Genomic DNA, 21,475 nt, shown 5'->3' with positions numbered 1-21,475 from the left:
CACAAACACTGGCAGATCTTTTTGTTGTGGGCCAGCTTTCCAGGGTCTGAGTACAAAAAACATTGTATTTTATAACAGGTGTAAAATCAAAGGCATTTAGTGGACTATTTTGCCCTTGATTTTCTGCATTTTGCAATGTCCATGCATAGTTTGTTGATGAAGAGTGCGGTATTTAGAGAAGATGGAAAAACAGCCCATGTCAACTAAAGGAATAAAACTGAGTTAACCCCAAATTGACAGTTTAAATCCCTTTGAAATTACTTGTTGCAATCAAGAAACAGTCCACCAGTCTGTCATCTGCTTTGAGCATATTAGTGGTGGAATTTCCTAGGTGCATCTTTAAACCTTCCGGAGGCAACGGTCTCAAGTTGTTAGTGAAGGTTTCCTGCTGCCGGAAAAACCACCACTGACTTGGTGTCTGATACTATGCGTCACAGTGGTTGGGAGCAGAGGAGGTCCGTAAATGGCAGTGGGAGCTAATTTGTCCTGTTCCCAGGCCCTTTCCGCCCTGATACACTTGTCGCTTGAAGAAATAAGCACAGAGAGTGGGGCTGAGCTTGAGGTATCAGGATTCTGTCATGTGAAAGTTTCTGCTCAAATGAAATTTGAAAATACAGTTAGTAAAATATGTAAGAAAATGTGGACTTCCTCAAACCCTTTGTGAAGCAAAGCAGTGTAGAAAATGGTTGTATAAAAATCCAAAGGTGTTATTTCAGGTAACAGCTGTGAATGGTAAAATTTATATCATTTTCCTAAGAATAGTTTAATCACCTCTGTCTCTTTTTAGATCTTTGTAACTCTCTAAAAATTTCATTTTCAGATTTGAATTTGTTACCTGAATAACATTTTTTTTTTTCCTGAAGATAATTTCCTCAGCATTCTCCTGTGTTTGGGGTTTTACATTTTTTGGGAATCAGATCTCTGGCCTCCTGGAGTCCATAGTCTCTCAGGGGAGACAGATAATTGGGCAACTACAATGGGTTGTGCCGAGTTTCGTGCTCTGAGAGTTCAGACAGAAGCCCCTCCCTCATCGGTGGCACAGGGTTGGCGAGGTGCTGTCAGGGAAGGCTGCCCAGTGGAGGTGATTCCTCGGGTGGTACCTGAGAGATGTGTGCACATCAGTCAGGCGAAGAGCAGTGGGCTTGGGGACTGAGTGGCCAGGGGACCGACAGCATCTACCAGAGCCCGGCCATGAGAGAGACCGGGACACAGTCAAGTAACTGGTGGAAGTTCAGTCAGGCTGTGTAGAGTAATTACAAGCATTTCTTATGAAAGTAATACATGTTCGTTGTATATAAAATTTGAAAAACACACGAAACAAGAAAACTTATACTATTACTAATTTTAAGCTGCAGAGTTTACTGTGAACTTTTGTTATGATTTTGTCATGCCTCATATTTATACTTGTAGAACAGCTTGTTTGGTATAATCCCAGTTTGGCTTAAACAATAGATATGTATGTAGGCATAAAATTCATATCTATGTATGTAAACCTGTTTTAAGTAAAACTGGGATCATGCCAAACATGCTATTTATTACCTGCTTTTTTCACATTACAATAAACTCAGTTATTTTAATGCCCTTGGATGCAATTGTATTTTAAGTTGAAATGTTTCATCTCTGTGGATAAAAAGAAATATTCTTGCAGTTAACCATCTCTATTCTTCTCTACAGGAAGAATGTTTCCTGAATCTAGAGGCTCCTATATCAAGAGTATGTGGGTATGACACGCCGTTTCCCCATATTTTTGAGCCATTCTACATCCCAGACAAATGGAAGTGCTATGACGCCCTTCGAAAAATGATCAACTACTGACCCCATAGGTAAGTCAGCCCTGCGTTTTGAGAAAGCTCGTGTGTCCCTGACATTAATGTATGTTAACCAAGGAACAACAGTCGTCAGTGCATTGTATTTTGATAAATGGCAACTTCCAGAACAAAATATGGATTTCAGAAAAAAATTCAAATTTATAATAGTCTATTTACATTTAATAGAAACATATCAAGCATACATATTATCTGATTTCTATAAAACAGATGCATGCATATGTTAACATTGAATAATCATAGGTGAAAATGCTCTCTGCTGTGGTTTGATTGCAAATATACTTTTCCCCGTCGTTCCAGCTTTTACTCTCATTTCTGTATATTTTTAACCAGCTACTTAAACTGTTCATGAATAGGGGTATTTTCTGTTACTTAAAGATGGCCCTTCACACACTTTGAATCATACTCTTGTGATTTAAACTATGGGACAATCCATGGTCTTCTGAAATTTGCTTTTATATTATCTGAAAAACAGGTTTTTTGAACAGGAAACCTATTTATTATGTATAAGGGAAATTTTTACTTAAAAAAAAAAGTCCACCACTACCATTTCCAGAACCTTTTCTGGCAAGTGAATGTTTTAAAATTGTAGACAATAAATGATATTTATTCATTACGATTTTCCAAGTCATGCTTATCTGCTCCTTCAGCAGTGTTATTCTAGCAAAAATGAATACCATTAAAAACGGTTAAGTTAGTTTTAGGGTTTTAATATAGAAGTTGCTATCACTGACACACTGATTTATTTTATCTTTGGCATTTTTGAAATGGTTCAGAATGCCTAGATAGGGATTAAATGCTTTACATTTTAATATCTAGTTGTCCAAAAAATGATAATATACATTTTGAAGAACCATAGCCTTTCAAAGGAAAAGGGAGAATAGGCTCTGTGTAATAACACAGCCCATACTTTTTTAAAGATAAGAAAGACTATAGTTCTTGAATTCTGTGGGTGTGTAGTAAAGCCAAGTCACCTAAAACCAGAGAGATACCTTTAAATTTGTGCAGATGGAGAAAATAATGCCCCCCCATCTGCCACTATGATCCCCACATTTTTGCAGTTCTATTCTGAGAATATTGTTACACATATAGGTTAGGGCCATCAGTTCACATATCCCGCGTCCCCTCGGACATGCAGAGGTGGACGCTGGATTTCTGATGTCCTCTGAATGTCCGTGAAAGCAACTAAGTCACATCTAGGACTGTTAGAGGACTTCCTCACTTTTGTTGTCCACTTTGTTCCTTCCATGGCCCATCCATAACGGAGAGTCAAGGGAATAACGTGTGGCCGTATGCCTTGTTGCTATTTTTAAAGTAATATTTAGGTTCTGGTTTTAAATTTGGATATGTATTTCTTTTTAAACATAAAAAAATATTTAAACCTAACATGAAAATATGACAGAAGAATAGCTCTTCTATGCTAAAAGTTAAATATGGCATTAAAGAAAATAGTCATGCAATTGAGAAAATATATATTTAATTTGCAGTGGCTAGAATGTCTATAATTGTTATTGATTTCTTTTACAGAAAAACTGGAAGATTATGACTTGATACGGAAATATTTTTTTGAATTTTTTGTATTTCCTCAGAGTTATCTCCTTGAAAATAGAGTTTTTATGAAATAACCCATCTTGGATATTGGCTGAAAAATTATAAATTATTATATTAACACATATGAATTAATGATTTCCATTAAGAGTATTTTAGATTAACTTTTTAAAATGTTCCACATGGTAGTCTTATAAACTCCATTTAATTATGTCTGTAAATGTTGGTTGTGGGATAGTATCAATAAAACAAAATCGGATTGTCTTCAGGTTGTGTGTCCTTTTCTTTCATTAGTGAAAAGAATTTTTGTCGCAGAGTAATAGATTGTTAACTTGCTAATTAAATCTGAATGAAAATGAAATGTTTAGAAATGCTAATTTTTCAACTTTATTGTATTATTTGGTGTAGTTCTTTATGGCTACGGTGGTTGTGTGTTGATGAAACTTCTGGAATGTTTTTGCTTGTTCTTCCCTCTAGTCTCAACAGGGTGTACTGATGGACACACTGACTTTTTTTCTGGAGCCTCGTGGGGCAGGATCATCCTTGTTGCCTCTCTTCCTTATTTTGGGAGATGGACAGCATGAGCCTGTCTTTTACTATAAAATCACCAAGCTTTTGCTGCAGTTGTATTTTTTTTGCCATGATGTTGCAAAGCAAATATTTTTTCCACATTCTTTGTATTATTATGTAGCTAAAAGGAAAAACAACATTAGCAGCAACAAAAGTTTCTGACAGGAGGAAGCTTCCTTGTCGGGGACTCCGCCAGGGCCTCTTGTTCCTTGCTGGGCCTCTTCTGCCTTCACCGCAATTTTAGACAGGCCTAAACAGCCTCAGGAATCCCTTTGCAGAGCCCTCATTCCTGGCCCTGCCACCTCCCCTCCCAGAGATTCCAGAAGAGTTTCTTCTCACCAGTTCCAGCAGAAAGATCACTGCCTCCAAAAAAAGCAGAGAAACAGGGTCATATAGTATTTTTCTTTTTCTATAAACACTGAAAAAATGGACATTTTCTTATGATCACTAATGTATATGTTACTTTAAAACTACAATTTGAAAAGTTGGTCTGTTTATTTTTATCAGATATTTGGAGGAGAATATAGAAAGTAACATTTGTAGATTGTCAGAAACGTGGAGCTAAAGTAGTGGCCCTTTATCACAGATTCTGGATAGCAGTGGGCTGAAATAAAGAACCAAAGCATTTGTTAGGGGTAAAAATAAAGCCGGGTTCTTCGTTTAAAAACAGAAACCCCTATACAGTACAGGATGGGAAAAGATGTACTTGTCAGCAACAAGTTTGGAAAAGATTTAGGGAATCCATTTGGTTTATGGTACAGGACATTCTGAGTTTAAGACACAAAAACTCAGTATAGACCTTGGCTGTGGTCTTTGCTCTCCACCGAAGACTCGAGGCATCCTTGCAGGGCACTCTGCACGCACATGGGCGGGCCGGCAGAGCAGGAGATGTGCAGTAGCCAACCGCAGCTTGGCCCATAATGGGTTCTATTTGAACATACTTGTTTTGGTTGAACTTATTTTTTTAGTTGATATTATTTATGATTTTAGTTGAAGTTCCTTATTTTAAGTTATATTGCCATGGTATCTTTTTAATACTAGTTTTTTCTATCCATTTGTTATTGTAAGAATATTCCTTTAGCTATTTTGATTTTATTTTCTTTAACTCTGTTTTTGAAATGGCAAGCATGGGGACAACTGTGGGGATCATGTATGCACGAAGTGCCTGAGTTTGAAACCACTCTCCCTGCTCCGGTTAGCCCTGTAGTCCCCCCCAGTACATACCCACTTCCCTTCCAAAATAAACACTTACAGTTAATACTAAACTCAGTCTGTGGCACAAGAGGTACATATACATCTAAATAATTGTCTTAAATACATTTTTTTACGTGAAACAAATGTCCCATATTGTGAAAATAAGAAAATAGCAGTGAGAGACACTCAAGAGATGTTAAATGAATGCCAAATTCAAAATCCCCCACAACTCCCAGCCTCAGCATAATAACAAGTCTGCTCTCTGTGACAACATGGATGTATGAGCAAATATAATCTTATATAGTTCAAAGTATCCAATTCCTTTAGCAAAAAAATATGATATAACATTCATGTTCTATACAACTGGTAGACATTATCCGAGCTAAGTGAACAGATCTGTATACATTCGAAAAAGAAATGAGGCACAAGATTGAGAAAATTACCTTGTTTCAGTCCCTTAGGTTTAGTCACATAATGGAGACCCTCTCGGTGAGAATCCTGAGGAGAGGCCCACAGAGGGTCCATGCCCAGTTTAGTGAAATCCCTTTCCCATCAGCTTGCCTGTGGGGGATGCATGTGGTTGCTGGCTGTCTGGCATCCCTGCCCCCGCCTTCTAGTAACAGCTCTGCTGTTTGTTTGGAGAACTCCCTCTCCCCACCGCATGTGGCTCTGGAGGGACTGCCAATCCCAGTGCCGTCCAGCAGTAGCCACAGAGATGGCCCTGACCCAGGCCCGGTCGGGTACCTCAGAATAGAAAGTCAGGTTACCCGTATAGAAATAAAACTCACCCTCAGCCTGCCAGTGACCCTAAATTCTAAAGGTTCTCAAACTTCTACCTGTTCCAGGTACCCAAGGATACAGCTGATAGGTGTTAGCCAGCTGGGCACACTGCATTACCTTTAGCAGAAATGCTTGGCTGAGGGCTGAGGGGCATGACCCCAAAGCCGGCATGTTGGAATTTCCAGAGAGACATGAGTTTTGGAGACTCTGATGTGTTCCCCAGGCCATCTAGTTTGGAAAGAAAGAGAAAGTATTCATATATGGGCAACGATTTGGAAACCCTGATACCTGATACCTCCCTGAATATGGTAATTAAAGATAATTGCCAGGAAAACGAGAAATAAAATAAGAACAAGAATGAGGCAATCGTAGCTAGGAAGGACTGGAAATAAGAATGGAAACTGTTCACCCTACTTTCAGTTTAATAGATGAAGTGGACAAGATAAGCGATAGGGTTAAGTCAGTAGAAATCTATTGTAAACTTGGTGTCTCCATAATTAGAGAATATATCGCCTTTTAAAGTATGCACAAGCTGTTGAAGAAATTGATCATATACTAAGGCCCAAAGAAAAATAACAGTAAATACCCCAAGGAAAAGAGTATTAAAAGGCATCATGTTTTCTGACCACATCCCAAATTAATCACAAATATTCCAGTTACTTAGAAATGAAGAAGCACCCAGCTAAGTAACTGTGGAACCAAGGAGGAAATGCCAACAATTACAGAATATTTAGAACAGAAGATCGCTGATGTGCTTCAGCCAAAATTTTACTCAGAGGTCAATTCATAGACTTTAAGTCTTTTAAAGAGAAAAACTGAAAATATAAGAATGCAAGAATAAAGAAAGAAGAAGCATAAGGATGAAAAGAATAATAAAGTTAAAAGCAGAAAGTCCCAAATGAGAAAAATAAAACTGTAAAATTGAAAATGTGAAATTTCAGTTTCATTTCACAAAAATGAAAGTTTTTAAAAAAGTTTATAATGTCTCTGTCCCGTGAGTGTGGAGGTTTTTATGTAATTGTGGTGTCAGCATATAAGGGCCACATGCTGGCTGTGCCTATGTCGACCAATACTGTCAAGGTCCTTTGAGGGTAAGAAATTATTTAGCAAAATCTAATTGTTTACCCAAAGTATTGATAAGCAAAGGACTTTGTTATTAGGATTATTTATTCCATCATTTTAAGATAATAATTATTAAGGTCTTGTTTTGCTGAAAGTCCTTCAGTTTCTTGCTGAGGCCTACTTGGCTGCCATAAATATTTTATTTACTATGAATTTTTATAAGGTACAGTGACTATAAAGAATTAGAATAGTTATTTAAAAAATGTTTTCTTGATCATTTGGAACATCTGCCTACTTATTACCCTGGGGTTTTTTTCCTCCATCCACAATGTTTTGCTGATTCCACAAAGGCGGGGGCATTTGGTCTGTCTGTTTCCTACCAATTCGGCAGAGCCTACGATAGTCCTGGTCTACAGAGGGTCTTGATATGTCGCTGAACAAACAAACAAACAAACGGAGGTGCAGGCCTATTCTGGAATCAGACATTGACCTGAAATCACTTAGGTAGAGCCCTCTTTGGGTAGTGTACACATCTAAAGTGATATTTTGATTTTATGCCACTTGATATTCTACACCACCAGAGGCATGGGTTGTATTTCATTTCTTAAGGAATTAGGAACAGGAACAGTCCTTCATGCAGGGCTAAACCTCAAGGGTCCCCAAGAGAGGAGCATTGTTTCTGTATTTTTAGGCCTGTTTCTCCAGATAGATTTCAAAACCATGTATTTTTTAAGTGGCTCTATGACAATATTGTGCATCACAGTGTATATGCAAATGGACAAACTAGAATAGAATGCTCTTTCAAAACTGTTAATTTAGGGGTGATGAATTCTCAGTAGTTTCACTTTATTTTTTTAATCTTCTCTGTTCTTGAAGTTGCAAATGGAGTCAGCCTGGCTCAGAGTTATCCTCTAGTGGCCCTATGTCCTGTTCCCCTTCTTCTGATTGGTAGATTCTACAGACTTGAGACTGGGCCAGTGATAGGACACCATCCTCTTGGCCACAATGACTGGTCGAGGGATATGGAAGATGATCAAAGATGGGCCAATCAGAGCCCTTCTTCAGGATTTTTCAAACAAACGGATCCGGAAAACTGTTGTTCTGGAGGGACCTATGGCCACCTTTCCTATGGAGGAAGGCCGTCTTTATCTGTGAAGGAACAGAACCAATGTACTGAGGAAAGCTGCAGGGCAAGATGGGTTCAGTCCTGGCCAGGTTCCAGTCTCTGGAGTCAGTCACCCCAAGACCAGCCCCGCTTCTGCCTCCTGTAGCCTCCACTGTTCCCTTCTTCCTTTCATTCTAGGAGGAATTACTCCACGAGCCTTCTGGCAAACCACTACTTTCTTTGTTCTAGGTTGGATTTCTGTTGCTTACAACCAAAGCCGTCGTAATCCAGTCATGCTAATGCTTTGGAATATATTCAGTTTGAAAGAAGAAAGTCTGCTGCTTTTAATAAAATATACTGGGGAAAACCCTCCACCTTTGGGACTAGTCTATGTATTGTGCTTGAATTTTTCTTATCTATGACACGCACATTAGCTGCAGGTATTGCTGTGTGAATGTCAAGTGTCTTGGCTATAAAATAAACTTTCAGCCTGAAAGTTGAATGCTGGCAACATTCCCTTAGGCCAGGAAAATGAGCAGTTCCACAGCATCTGTCTTTTAGAAGCCTTAGTCTTTGGAGGCTTATTCATATAAAGTTCTTTACTGAAGTCACGAGACCTTAGAACTGTTGTTCAACTTACCCTTACAGCTGAAAAACAGCCCTTGGGAGTTTTCTTTTTCAAGGAAATTTAATAGTATGCCTATTGTCAGTCTAATAGCAAATTTTTCTTTGAGAATATTTTGTGTAAATTCCTCCTATTTACCCTCCTTCCATTGAATCATAAGTTTACTTTCACCCTTATTTCATCTTTTATGTGAAATATTTCAAAGGGATTAGAGAACAATGTAGTGAACGTCTGCGTACCTTCCACCTAACGTAAATATTGTGAAGTACAATTCATCTTTCCTAGGCTACCCTAACCCAGAGGAAAAATTAAAGCCCCGTTAATAGTCACAAGTAGTGTTTTTTAAAAAAATTCTGTCCCATCTGCTAGACAGTCTCACAAGAGTTTCTCTAGTCAGTTTTGGAAATTGCTGGAGCGTTGCTTTCGAAGTCATTTGAACAACCACATGGAGTCCACGCTTCTCTGGCTCCAGCTCCCCATAGAAATGTCAGCTGCCAGCAGCTCCAGAAGGCACCTCAGGGCTGCTACTGCTACAGGGGCCATCTGCAGCCAGCCCTCACTGCCCTGAAGTGTGGATGCCATTGATGCTGTTCTTCTTTGGGCCCCTAGAGCTGAGACGGTGCTCTGTGTTCTCCCTAAAAGCAGGAAAATCTCTCCTCTCCCGTTGAGATAGTGATCCCAACACAGTGTGGCCGTGTGCCCCCAACATCTCATGGACATTTGGCAAAACAGATCAATTGTTGTGCTTAGAACCCCTCTCCCTCTCTGGGGCTCAAGCACTGTTATTGGTCTAAGTCTGGCTCCCAGCTCCCTCTTCTCTGAGAATGGGCTTCTCCACAGGCTGCTCTGTTTCTCAGTACATGTTGACCATCGGACCCCTTGCCCGCCAGTCCCACAGGCCAGTCCAGATCCTAGAGGAAGCATCCTTTAGTCCTAACTTGGCTTACTCTTCTAAGGAAAGACCTCACGTCTGTCAGATTTATTTGATGTTATTATGTGTACAGTAACAATTTTCATATAGATTATGGGAAAATTGCCTAGGAGAAAATGGAACAGCAGTGGTTTGTGATTTATGGTACATCCATATGATTAGATGCAATGTAGAATTTGCAAGTAATGATTATGGAAATTATGTAGCAACATGCTCATTATATACTTTTAAGTAGAAAAATCAGGATGCAAAATTATATGTATATTATGGTTTATGATTACAACTATTATTACTTATGATTTTTCTTGTGCAGGGATAGAAAACGTAGCAGTGTTAGAGTGAGGACCATGATTTATGTCATAATAAAAGAATTTATTTTTGAGCGTGTTTATTATGCAAAGTAATAAAGTATTGAATATATACTTTGCTAAACCATTAGCAAGTATCAAGCATTGCATAACCTTCCTATTCTTTCAAACACGGTCCCTAAGCACGAGTACTGAAGAATCTTTTTGTTCCTCTGATCACTTCAAGAACCTGAAAAAAATAAAATACAATTTTTTAGTCTTTCTCCCTCTTACATTCTCTCTTTCTCCTCCCTCCCACTGTACACATTCATGCACACACACACACACACACACACACACACAGCCCACGAATGATTTGTTAGATAAACTCAGAAGGGAAGATTTAAAAAGAAATAATTCACCTTCTACAGTACTATACAAATGCCTTTGTAAAGTTTTGACCCTTTCTATTAAGATGTATAAGTTTATTAGTTAGAGTCACAGCAGAAAAAGCATGTCACATTCAAAGGTTTTAATTGAATAGAGTTTAGTCAAGGACTGTTTACAAAGGCACGGGCAGGTATCGGGAACTGGGAAGGCAGGGTGACACGCTACCACCTGCAGCCTGAAGGGGTAAGGGGGAAGGGACGGTCCTGGAGCCTGGTGAGAGCTACGGCCTGGCCGTGGGCGAGGGGCTGCCTGACAAGGGATGTGGCCCCAGAGAAACAGAACAGCTGCTGAAATAGTGTGGGGAGAGGGAAGGGTCCATATCCTGGTCTCTCTCCTCCTACCCCCTGATGGCCTGCCAGCGCTTACCATTGGCCAAACCCAATTCCACACCTAGAGACCGAGGTAGCCTCGTAATGCAGTGCCTAGAAGTCAGCCTGTCCAGAAACAGAGCAGCGCAAGAAGGGTGGAGAATGGATTTAGAGAGGCAAGTGGAGATAACCAGCACACAAGCCCCCAGCTACTCCATGTCATAGTAGTCAGTAGTACCTGTACCTCTTGAACCGTAGACACCTATTTAACCGCAAGCTTACTCTTTTTGAAGCTGATGGAAAATGTAAATGCTTTTTAGTCATGCCACCTTTTCCTGGGTGGGCCTGGGCTTTTGATGGCTATGTGTTCTGCCGGTGGAAATTTATGGCAGAGCTTCTGTACCCTGCATGTGCAGCGATACTCTGGGAGCCCCCAGTCTTCCTGCGGAAGCCGGGACAGGTGCGCTCTCAGCCTGTGGCGCTCTGCCACGCTGGAGCCCTCCTGTGCTGTGCGCCACCTCACGTCTACTGTCTCCTGGGTCCGTGCTTTTTTCTTTCTTCTTCCACTTTGTTGGAGCACCTTCTCCAGTAGATTCCTCAGAAAGTCTTCACGGGAAGCTAATTTTCTGAGACCTTTCATGTCAGAAAATGGCCTTACTCTAACTCTTGAATAATAGCTTGGCTGAGTGTAAAATTTTAGGCTAAGAAACATTTTTGTCTCAGAATGTTTAAGGCATTGCATAATTTTCTTCTCACATTTGTCTATCTCTTATTCTTTCTTTCAAAATTTATTTGTCAGACTTCGTGGGACACTTCTTAAACTTATCTAACCTTATTTTGGCCAACTTTTTTTTTTTTTTAACCTTTGTTCCTTTCTCACAACATCGTCTTTTTACTTTAAGGCAGTCGCATATGTATATATGTGTATATATACACACGCATATATATATATATATATACACACACATAAATATGTACACACCTGTGTGTATGTGTGTGTTTTTTAATCTCTCAGGATATATATTAGAGCTGTGGCTTTTTACAAATTTTTATTTTTTCTGAATTATGTTCTTTCCTGCTGTTTCCATTTTTCTGTTTATTTTGGTTTCTCTCTTTTGTCTTTTTTTTTTTTTTTTTTTTTGGTGAGGAGGACCAGCTCTGAGCTAACATCCAGCGCCAATCCTCCTCTTTTTTTTTTGCTGAGGAAAACTGGCCCTGGGCTAACATCCGTGCCCATCTTCCTCTACTTTATATGGGATGCCGCCACAGCATGGCCTGACAAGCAGTGCGTCGGTGCTCGCCCGGGATCCGAACCGGCGAACCCCAGGCTGCCGCAGCGGAGCGCACGCACTTAACCGCTTGCCCCACCGGGCCGGCGCCTCTCTTTTGTCTTATATAAGGTGATTGCCAGTTGTTTTGTTCAAGACTGGGGCGTCAACAGCTGATGTGGATTGTGGTGTATCCACACAATGGAGTATTATTCAGCTATAAAAATGAATGAAGTCTTGATATATGCTGCAATATGGATGAACCTGCAAAACATTATGCTAAGTAAGAGAAGCCAGATACATATTGTATGTCACATATTGTATGTTTCCATTTATATGAAATATCTAGAATAGATAAATCCATGGAGACAGAATGTGGATTGGTGGTTGCAGGGTGCTGGGTGAAGGGGAGAAAAGGGAGAAAGTGCTTAGTGGGTAAGGGGTTTACTTTGGATTGATGGAAATGTTGTGGAACTAGATAGAGGTAGTGGTTGCACAACGTTGTGAATGTACTAAATGCCACTGAATTGTTCACTTTAAGATGGTTAATTTTATGTTATGTGAATATCACTTCAATAAATTATTTTTTTAAAGCTGACTGGGAGATCTGTGGACGTGTGAGCGTGTGGCATGACAAGCAGTGGTCTTCATTTCTGGATGATTAGGCAGAGAACCTGCAATTTGAGAAGGCCCCAACATTGTTAGTACATGAAAGGGTTTTCTCTGGGGCTTTTCCCAAGAAAAATGTTCTGCTCTCCCACCTAAAGGGTGGCAGCCTGGTTCATTAAGTGCCGCTTGGGTCTAGGGTTTGGATGTAACATTAAATTTCATGTTTCTGCCTTGTGCATCGTTCTGTTCTTGCTCTGAACCAGATTTTCCTGATCCCAAAGGCTCTCCCTCTTGATTTCTCCAGGGGCTGAGCCTCTGGTCTCCATAGGCAGGTAGACATCTTGTTCTCCTCATGGGGTGGGAGAAGGGAATCCCCAGTTTTCTTCCGCCTGCCTCAACCCTGCTGTGGGCCACACGGAGAGCCTGCAGAGGCCCCGGCGCAGCCAGACAGCGTCTCTCAGCGGGATGCTCCTGTCCCCACTGCCCCTCCTGTCGTGGACTGGGCCTTCCTCCTCAGGGAAGGCTCCTCTTGTTTCGTTCTCCTGAGAGTGTGCTCATATACCCTCTCCTGTTTTCTTTGTCATTGGGGTTTATACTTTAAAAAATGTTTGTCTTCATTATCACTTTAGTGCCATCTCAGGAAGGAGAAGAGATAGACCTGTTTGTTGTTCCATAGGCTGGTTTAACTAGAAGCCTGCACATTCTTTTGAAAAACTTGTCAGGGGAATTTTTACCTCAGCATGGAAAGAATGCCTCCCAATTGTCAGCTCTAAAGGAAGCTGTGTTCTCAGGCAGGTTAACAAATTGCCTAATCTTTTCTTGTGCCTTTAAACACAAAATTTTTGTGTTAAACAGAAACAAATGATTGTTGACCCTTAAAATGGTGATGGGAGGTGGTAAGGCATGGCAGCATGTGGAGGGACCCACATTTGTTAAATGCTGCTTACGTGCCAAGAGAACCACACTTTGGCTCCTCAAGTGCAAACTACTGAAATTAAACTAGTATTTACCTGTGATTGTTTTTGCAAGTGTCAGTTCTATAACTCTCCTTGAAATAGGTGAAAATTAAATAAGGTAGTGACTCTGGAGCCCTAGAGCATCAGCCTGTGCCTCTCGTACAGACTTCTCACATGCTGTTGTCGTTATTTGTTTACGCCTCTGACTCCCAGCCCCAGCAGCAAGGAATCCTCCCTGTTCATCACCATGCACAAAGTAAGTGCAAATACATGGTGCTCCTGTTATAGGAATAATAATTTAAATGGAAGAAAATAAGTTGGAAAATATAAAGTGATCTTAGAATTCAGTATCAGTGATGATAAAACTAAGAGCCTTGTGTTCACAGATCGCTACTTGGTGATCCTATTTTTTATTCTAAGAAATCCACTGGTATACGTGCATTCCATTGAAGGACCAGAGATCTCCCCATGTTAGTTTAGGCAGGGTGGATTTATTCTGATAAATCTAATTGCAGGAAGAACTCTAGGACTCATAAGAATTAGAAAGTTATTATATAGTTTTTTTTAATCTCCCCTTCTCTCTTGGTATCTCCTCTCTGCTGCGTGCTAGCTTCCTTCTTTTCTCTCTCCTGACTTTCTCGATTCCATCCTCACCTTTTGCTTGGCAGCCTTGAAAGGGCAGCCTCTTCCTGGCTTTCTAGCTTGGCTTCACGTAATTAATGGACTCGATGTTTGTTCATCCTAATCCTAGGTTCCCGGGAGGAGGAATAATGGGCCCGGCTGGGATCACGTGCCCCCTCCTGGTCCACGGTTGGGACAGGGTGTGCAGGTGCACTGCGTATGGAGGGCTGGGAAAGGATGGTGTCTCCACTAGGAGACACTTGACAGGTCCCTCTCTCTGAAGGAGTTGATGATTGTTGTTGTCATTATTGTTATTATTTCTTCATAGGTAAGCTATTTTATCCAGAACTAAGTGGACGAAGGTTAGGTGAAGTGTGAACAGACATATTCTCCTTTAGAGGACTTCGTGTAGCCGAGGAGCACCTAGGGGTGGGAATGGGGGTGGGGGTCCTTTGAGTCAGTCCTGTCTGGCACTGCTCTTACTGTGATCAAATAGGAGCACTCGCCCCCACGAGAAATAGTACTTTCTGTGCTTCAGCCAAATTTCTCAAGTGGTCATTCAGATGCTGGCAGCTAATGAAGGAGTTGGCAAATAGAGTTTGGGAAAAGGGAGCGTCTGTTGCACAAGGCTTGGGAGCTGCACTTGGACAGAGGGATTAGCTAGTTTCCATTTCTCTGACTCTTTAAATGCCATCTTTACACACAGAGGTCACACATTGTGAATTGAAAAGGAACTAGAAGCGGAGGCAGATTCTGAGAGAAACTCAGAAAACCGGCATGGTAAAGAGCTAGAGAACTGCTCCACGGCGCAAAGGTCACCTTTAGTATAAAAACCGTGGTCCTGAGAGTTGGACGTTCAGTAGGTCATCTTGTGTCATTATGTAGATAGCCCATCTGTGTGCTGGGCTGTTTCTGATAAAGGAGGATTAACCACAAGGATAGGCATGGACTGGAGCTGGAAGCCTTCTGGGCTCTGAAGCAGCTCTAGCAAATCGACTTCCTGCCTCTTTCTATGATGCTCAGCTCAGTCCTGCTTTCATGGTCTCTTTGGTTATTTCCTTTCTTACCTTCAGTGCCCAGATCAAGGGAGTCTGATCTCATTTTGATTAAGAGTAAACTCTTGATCTCCCAGTCCTGGTGCAATCAATTTCCTATAGCCAGGATAGAACTGGTTTTGTAGAACGTACACCAATGCTTTCCTCCGAGAGGTCGGGGCAAACAATAGGCATGATGATGTGTAATGACTTCTCAGTGTAATCAGAGGTTGATATCATTGATTTTTCTGTCCTCCAGCCAGCCAACAAGCCATCCAGAGTGCCCCTCCTGGTACTGGAATAGTGCTGGGTCACTATTATAGCTTCTCTGGGGTGATCCAGGGATAAGGGCAGCCATGGACTGTCAAAGGACCTGCCAAGCCTTGTATGGGGGACATCGTCTCTTGGAATGCTCCCTAGAGGAGAAAGTTTTGAGTAGAGTCTGGAATCTAAAACGGGTATTTATACAGTGAAAGAAAGCAGAAAAGCCTTTACAGATTGGGCCACATGCAAGATTTGATGTCAGAAAAGGAGATCAAGTTGGCCTCCCAGTTTTAAACAACACTTTTCTCAAAAAATTGGCCCTAAAACTTTCAAAAATTACAAACTCCTTGAATTTTAAACTTAATACATGTTGTTCTCTCAGCTCCCTGACTTGAAATGAAAGTTACATTAACCAAAGACGTGCCTTTAGATGTAAGTTTAAATAAAGCACCTCTAAAGAAGACTAAAATTCTATGTAATTTTACATAATTAAATGTAGCTATTTTGTCATACTACAATTTTCCGCTTTGCTCCTTATGTCTACAATTTCAATGTTCATCATGGATTTGGACGGTTTATTTCAGTGCAGGCTTACCCACATTTGTAGGGTGCAGATAGTAATTACTCTCTACCCAAAACCAGACAAGATGCCCCAAGTTCTCAGTTTGATGACACTTGGAAAATTTTTAGCAAAGAAAATAGTGAATGCTCTTCAAATCTGGGCACAAACAGTGAAGGCAAAAGTAGTTTCCAAAGGTCACTTTTATTTCTGCCTCTGTTCTAGCGTTTCCACTTCTCTGTCCTCTTCATTGGCGAGAATTTGATTGAGCGTATTGACATGAGCATTTCTAAAAAGGCTGAGACTACCATGCAATTCCAAGGGCTAGTATGTTTTTGATTACAAGAAACTATTTTTTCAAGAGCCTATCTTTAGGAAACATTTATTTTCTTGTCTCTTCAAATAAAAGATCATGCAGAATGTCAAACTCTGAAGTCCTGTGAATCTTGTATGCAATTTTCTCTCATTCCCTTTCCATCGCATGTGAAAATAATACTTTGAATTTTCTCCACTTTTTGCATAGAAAATTATTCATGTGCTAAGCTCATTGAAGTTGGAAAAGCTGACCTCATTCTGTGAGCATTGTTGTACAAACTGTATTATTATAAGCACAGCACAGGGCTGTGGGCGAAGGAGATGACAAAAGAAATGTAGGATCAAGTCCATGCTCCCCAGAACATACAATCCAGTTAAGCAGAAGGAGTACAATAGTCTTTTAAGGTTTTCTTTTATAATAGATAAACTTGACTCTCTAAAAGTCTGAGGAGGTCTGCATAAAAATATTAAGAGATTAAGAGTCCAAAGAGTATGCTAATATGGCAATTGTGTAGGTGGCTTGTAAGTGACTAACATTTGGGCAACCCTGTGCTTGCTTATAGTCTTACAGCTTCACAGTGAGCACTGGGCTGCTTCCAAGGACCATAGAATGGCTGTTATTTACACCATTGACACACAGACATTTGAGGCAGTGAGGTAAGAGCTGCAAACAATTCACAAATACTTCCAACCAACACACAACACCCTTTCTTCCTTATGAAGTTTGGAATGACTAACCATAGTCCTCCAGCGATGTTCTGCAGTTTCTTTCTTTCTTTCTTCTCAAATTCATGTGTGTGTGTGAGTCATGTGCACTAGGATTTAGAGAGTATTTATCACTTATGTATTTATATTTTTACTGTGAACTCAAACATGCAATTACCTCAAACCTAAAATAAATAGGACCAACTGAGGAAAGAAAGAACAGCTAGAGAACATCCTCAAGAGACACCACAAATGACCACAAGGCTCTGAAATGGACTACTGGCAGCTGTGAGGCTTGCAGAGATGCACCGATACTTGAATTAGGCGTTGCTGTTGAGTGTGAAGAGGGTGTTTGATGGGTAGGAGGAGAAAGGAGATTCAGGTCTAAATCTCTCTTGATGTCGGGTGGGGAGGTCCTGAGCAGTAAAATAGTGGTGAGAGGACAACCCTGCTCTCTGATTGTTCAAGGTGATTTTCAGATAATTATTATTCTACAAGTAAAATGTGTTTATCTCTATCTCAGAGATAAATAGAGCCTCTTTTCCCTCACTTTTTTCCTTCATGCCTCTTCATTTTGGCCACTTTCACCAATGTGAGTAAACCCAGTCATTTGTCAGGAGCCTCAAACTCTGTGGCTCTTGGCTGAGATTAAAACCCAAGCTTGTTCACACTGTAAAAATAGACTCATGATAACAGGAAAAGTGTTGGCAATTCATAGAAAGATAGGTTTGCTCCTCTTTGGCTTTCCCTGTATAGTCAGTGAACCTGTTGAAAGCAAAGTTGGGGCCAGGAACTCGTTCTGAGCAGGAAGCTATAATGTGACACCCTTGGAAATATTTGGAAAGCAAACGATCTCACTCCACCTGGTATTAGCCTTTGAGGTATAATCACTCAAAGATGCCTTAGGGTATATGCAATTTGTGTTTTTATTAGCACAGAGTGTGTTTCACTTTTCTGCAAGCATTTTCAGTCTCTAGGCCAATGCCATCACCTTGAACCTGGAATAATCAAAGCAGGAATTTCCCTGTTGTTTAGCATTGAACTCTACTCATTAGCTGTTAATGAGGCAGAAGTTTTAGAGCCAAGTAGCGTGTAGGCCAGTTGGCTTTACATTGAGAGAAACATCTTTCAAAGGCACAAATTGAATTCGCATCTCTAGGCAGCGTCAGGCAGATGCCTATCATGGGACACAATTTCATCCTGAGGAAAGAGTATGGATGTTTAGTGGACTGTAACCCATACTTATAAACAAAAAAACACACCAAATATGGCCTACAGTCTAGAAGAACCCTAGCATACTGTTCATAGACATGGTCAGCAACATTTCCCTTTAACGGTGAGAGGAAAATCTAAAAAAAAGGAGAAGATGAAGTTACCTATGTATGAAAGTCTAACTTTTATTTAGAACTCAAGTGTCCTGTTGACCTAAAAGTGATATTTTGTTCTGCATATAATGTTTTACACAACATTTTTGATGTTATTCTTGGTTTTCATATATCTTATTATAAAAATATCCCATTTTCCCATTTCATAATATAGTGCCTAATCTATAAAGAGTAGAAAGCAAGCTACATAAGTCAATTTATCCTTCCATCCATCTATTCATCCACCCACCCATTCATCCATCCATCTAGACTTCTAGTACACTTTCTGAGGGTATAATTTATCCTTGCTGCATTAATGTTCTCTTTGCTGTCTCCTTGATCCTTTGAAATGGCTTCCAATCCAGCTACTCTTCCCATTTGGCTCTCTTGAGGGTTACCAGATTAACCTCCATGTTCAGTGTCTATTCTCAGTCCCCAACCTGGGGACAAAAGGGAAGGCAGATTTCAGAAGTGAGCCACCTCCCTGGAACCCTGGTCCCATGCCAGCCAGGAGGGCAGACATGAAAAGTCTTGTCCCCTCTCTGCCCTCCAGCAAGAGAGGTGTTCCAGGGCTGTATTTGAGCAAATGACCAAGATTTTCTCTCCCAAACACTCTCCTTTAACTTCCATAACTCTGATTATCCTGGTTCCCTTTCCACCTAATGATCTTCTCAGGTTGACCCCAGTGCAAAAGGACAATGTGGGCTCACTTGTTAAAAAATCAGAAAAAGTACCATGAAAGATACTCAGATATAAGGCTTTTTCCTTTCTCTTGCTTTTTGTCTCTTGTGATGCTATCTTTTTATTTGCTATTAATGTCATTCTAAGTAAAGAAAAATTAAAATTTTACATTATTAATGAAAATTTTACCATTTATCTTTGTATTCTATAGCACCACTTTTAAATGCAAATTTAAGAACATTTAGCTTTTACGTGGAATCACTGAGCTTACGCAGTATTTTGTGGCTCATACACACATGTATTTCATTCTTACCAGGATAGTGAAATCACTGCACAAAGCGAACTGCTGTTTCTTTCTTTCACTTCCTGATATGCACACATCTACCAACCTTCTCTACCATAGGTCACTCACGAGGAAGGCGGGACTGAAACGAAAAGGAGCCGGGGGTGGCCTTATCTCTCCCTTTCATTCTCTCATCATTTTCAGTATAAGTGGTTGGTTAATACAAAGAAGTAACACAAATAAGAAAGGATACAAGATGGTTTCTTTGTCATTCACATTTCTTAGAATGCCACTGATATCTTTCAAACCTGCAAATTCTGGTTGGAACAGAATCCTGGCCTCTTGGGGCTTTCAGCCTTCCCCCCACCACCTTACTCAGTGAAAGATGGGACACACTTACCTTGAACTCACTTTGAGCCTTGCGGAACCCCCACACCTGGACACTGGACCTCTGTGCTCAGGCGACGTTGTGAATGCCATATGTGAATGGGGAGGCAAGGAATGGTGGACATGCATATTGGGAGTATTTCCTCTCCTTACTCACCTGCTCCATTGTCCCATCCAACTTTAGTTACAACACACAGTTCAGAGATATGATTATTAAGAATTTCAAGACTCTAGTAATAGAGCATTTTACTACCTTGGAGCCCTTCTGAGCATGGAGCCTTGTGAGACTGCACAGGTCACACACTCGTGAAGCTGGCCCTGGACTCTGGTGTCTCTGTTTCCTCTAGTCCACCTAATAAGTCATGTGTAAGTCTGTCATCTTCTCCTCTTTCTAGATTTTATTGATTCTTGTAGATTCAGTTTACAGCTCCCTATCTCTAGTTCCTAGCTTTTCCCCAGGCTTTGAATATCCAAGTTCCTGCTGAACACATCTCCATACGTAACATGTCTGAAATAAAATCCATCATTTTCCTCCTGAAGCTGTTCCTTCCTGGTTCAGTTACTGGAACTAAAATTTTCGGTCACTTGGTCTGCAGTCTGCACAATGCTGATGATGTGTTAGTTGCTCAATAGGTACTGGTTTATTGCTCATATTGAAAATCTGCCTTCAGTTACGAATTTGTAGGATTCAGTCTCAATCATTCAGCAGTTCGTTGTTCTGGATGTAAATAACCCATATCTTTATTTCTTTTCTACTTTTAAAATTATCCTTATAATATATTCTCAAGACATTGTACAGAAGTGAGGAGTTAATATAAAGTTTAACCATCCATTTCTACTGAATACTAACTGAAAACTTTTAAGAGGAAAAGCATTGATATTAATAGTTAAAATGGATACTGGGGTTTGGAGTAGATTTCACTTAAATATGCTTACAATTTTCACTTTCAGTCATTCCCAAAGTTTCATTTCTTCTTTTCTATTTCCATATTTTTATGCATATATACTTTTTAAAAACTCTGCCAGGGGGCCTCAGACTTAGTCCCTTTCAAACCCACGTTGGCTACTGTCTTTGTTGCAGGAATTGTAATTGGATGGGATTTAATTATGGTGTCTTGATATTTCCAGTGCTTCCCACTTCTGGTTAGGCCATAAATACAATGGCAGTATTTTGTGTTGTTTTTCTGGCACTTTCAGTTCAGACTAGAACCCAGGAAAGGTTCAAGGGTATTAAAAACACTGCCACCAACAGAAAAAAAGACAAACAGAACTAATAAGGAAAGATGGGGGTTTGGATTATTTCAAACCTCAGGATGGTATTTGGTTTATATTTAAGTGAGGTTCAAGTCAGTTCCTGTTTTTATGGGACCCTTCAAGCCAGTTTCTAGCCATCTTTGCCTTAGGTTTGGCATGGGGAAAGACTCAGCTGCCTTCTTGCCTCACTGGGGCTCATCCAGTCATTAGCTGCCTGCAACACCAAGGTAGAATTTTTACTTATTTCAGATGGCCCAGGACCTGGAAATAATGTGCTACTTGTATAATAAATCCAAAGAAATGCCAAAACAACATGTGGCTTCCAAAAGTGGCCCACAGAGCTGTTAGGCACGAGAAATGGGAAGCCAACTTAGAATCCAGTATCAACTTTGCCGTCCAAATCTGCATTCTGGCAGAAATTGAAGTGCTAGTTATTTGTGAAATGTGAAAGTAAGATTTTAAATAGGACTTACTTCCAGACTGTTCTAA

General features: G+C 40.4%; 1 protein-coding gene across 1 annotated transcript in view; it reads left to right on the top strand.

Moving 5' to 3' along the window:
• Positions 1-1,823, top strand: part of BCKDHB (branched chain keto acid dehydrogenase E1 subunit beta) — a 214,425-nt gene extending 212,602 nt beyond the window's left edge. The window contains exon 10 of the mRNA XM_058566721.1: positions 1,675-1,823. Coding sequence (XP_058422704.1) covers positions 1,675-1,815 — 141 coding nt within the window. The 3' untranslated portion in view covers positions 1,816-1,823. The remainder of the gene's footprint in view (positions 1-1,674) is intronic.
• Positions 1,824-21,475: the final 19,652 nt, after the last annotated feature.

This window comes from Diceros bicornis, chromosome 23 (assembly GCF_020826845.1).
Source record: "Diceros bicornis minor isolate mBicDic1 chromosome 23, mDicBic1.mat.cur, whole genome shotgun sequence".
Classification (NCBI taxonomy): Eukaryota; Metazoa; Chordata; class Mammalia; order Perissodactyla; family Rhinocerotidae; genus Diceros; species Diceros bicornis.
Note: the sequence above shows the minus strand (reverse complement) of the source record. Positions and strands in the feature narration are given on the sequence as shown.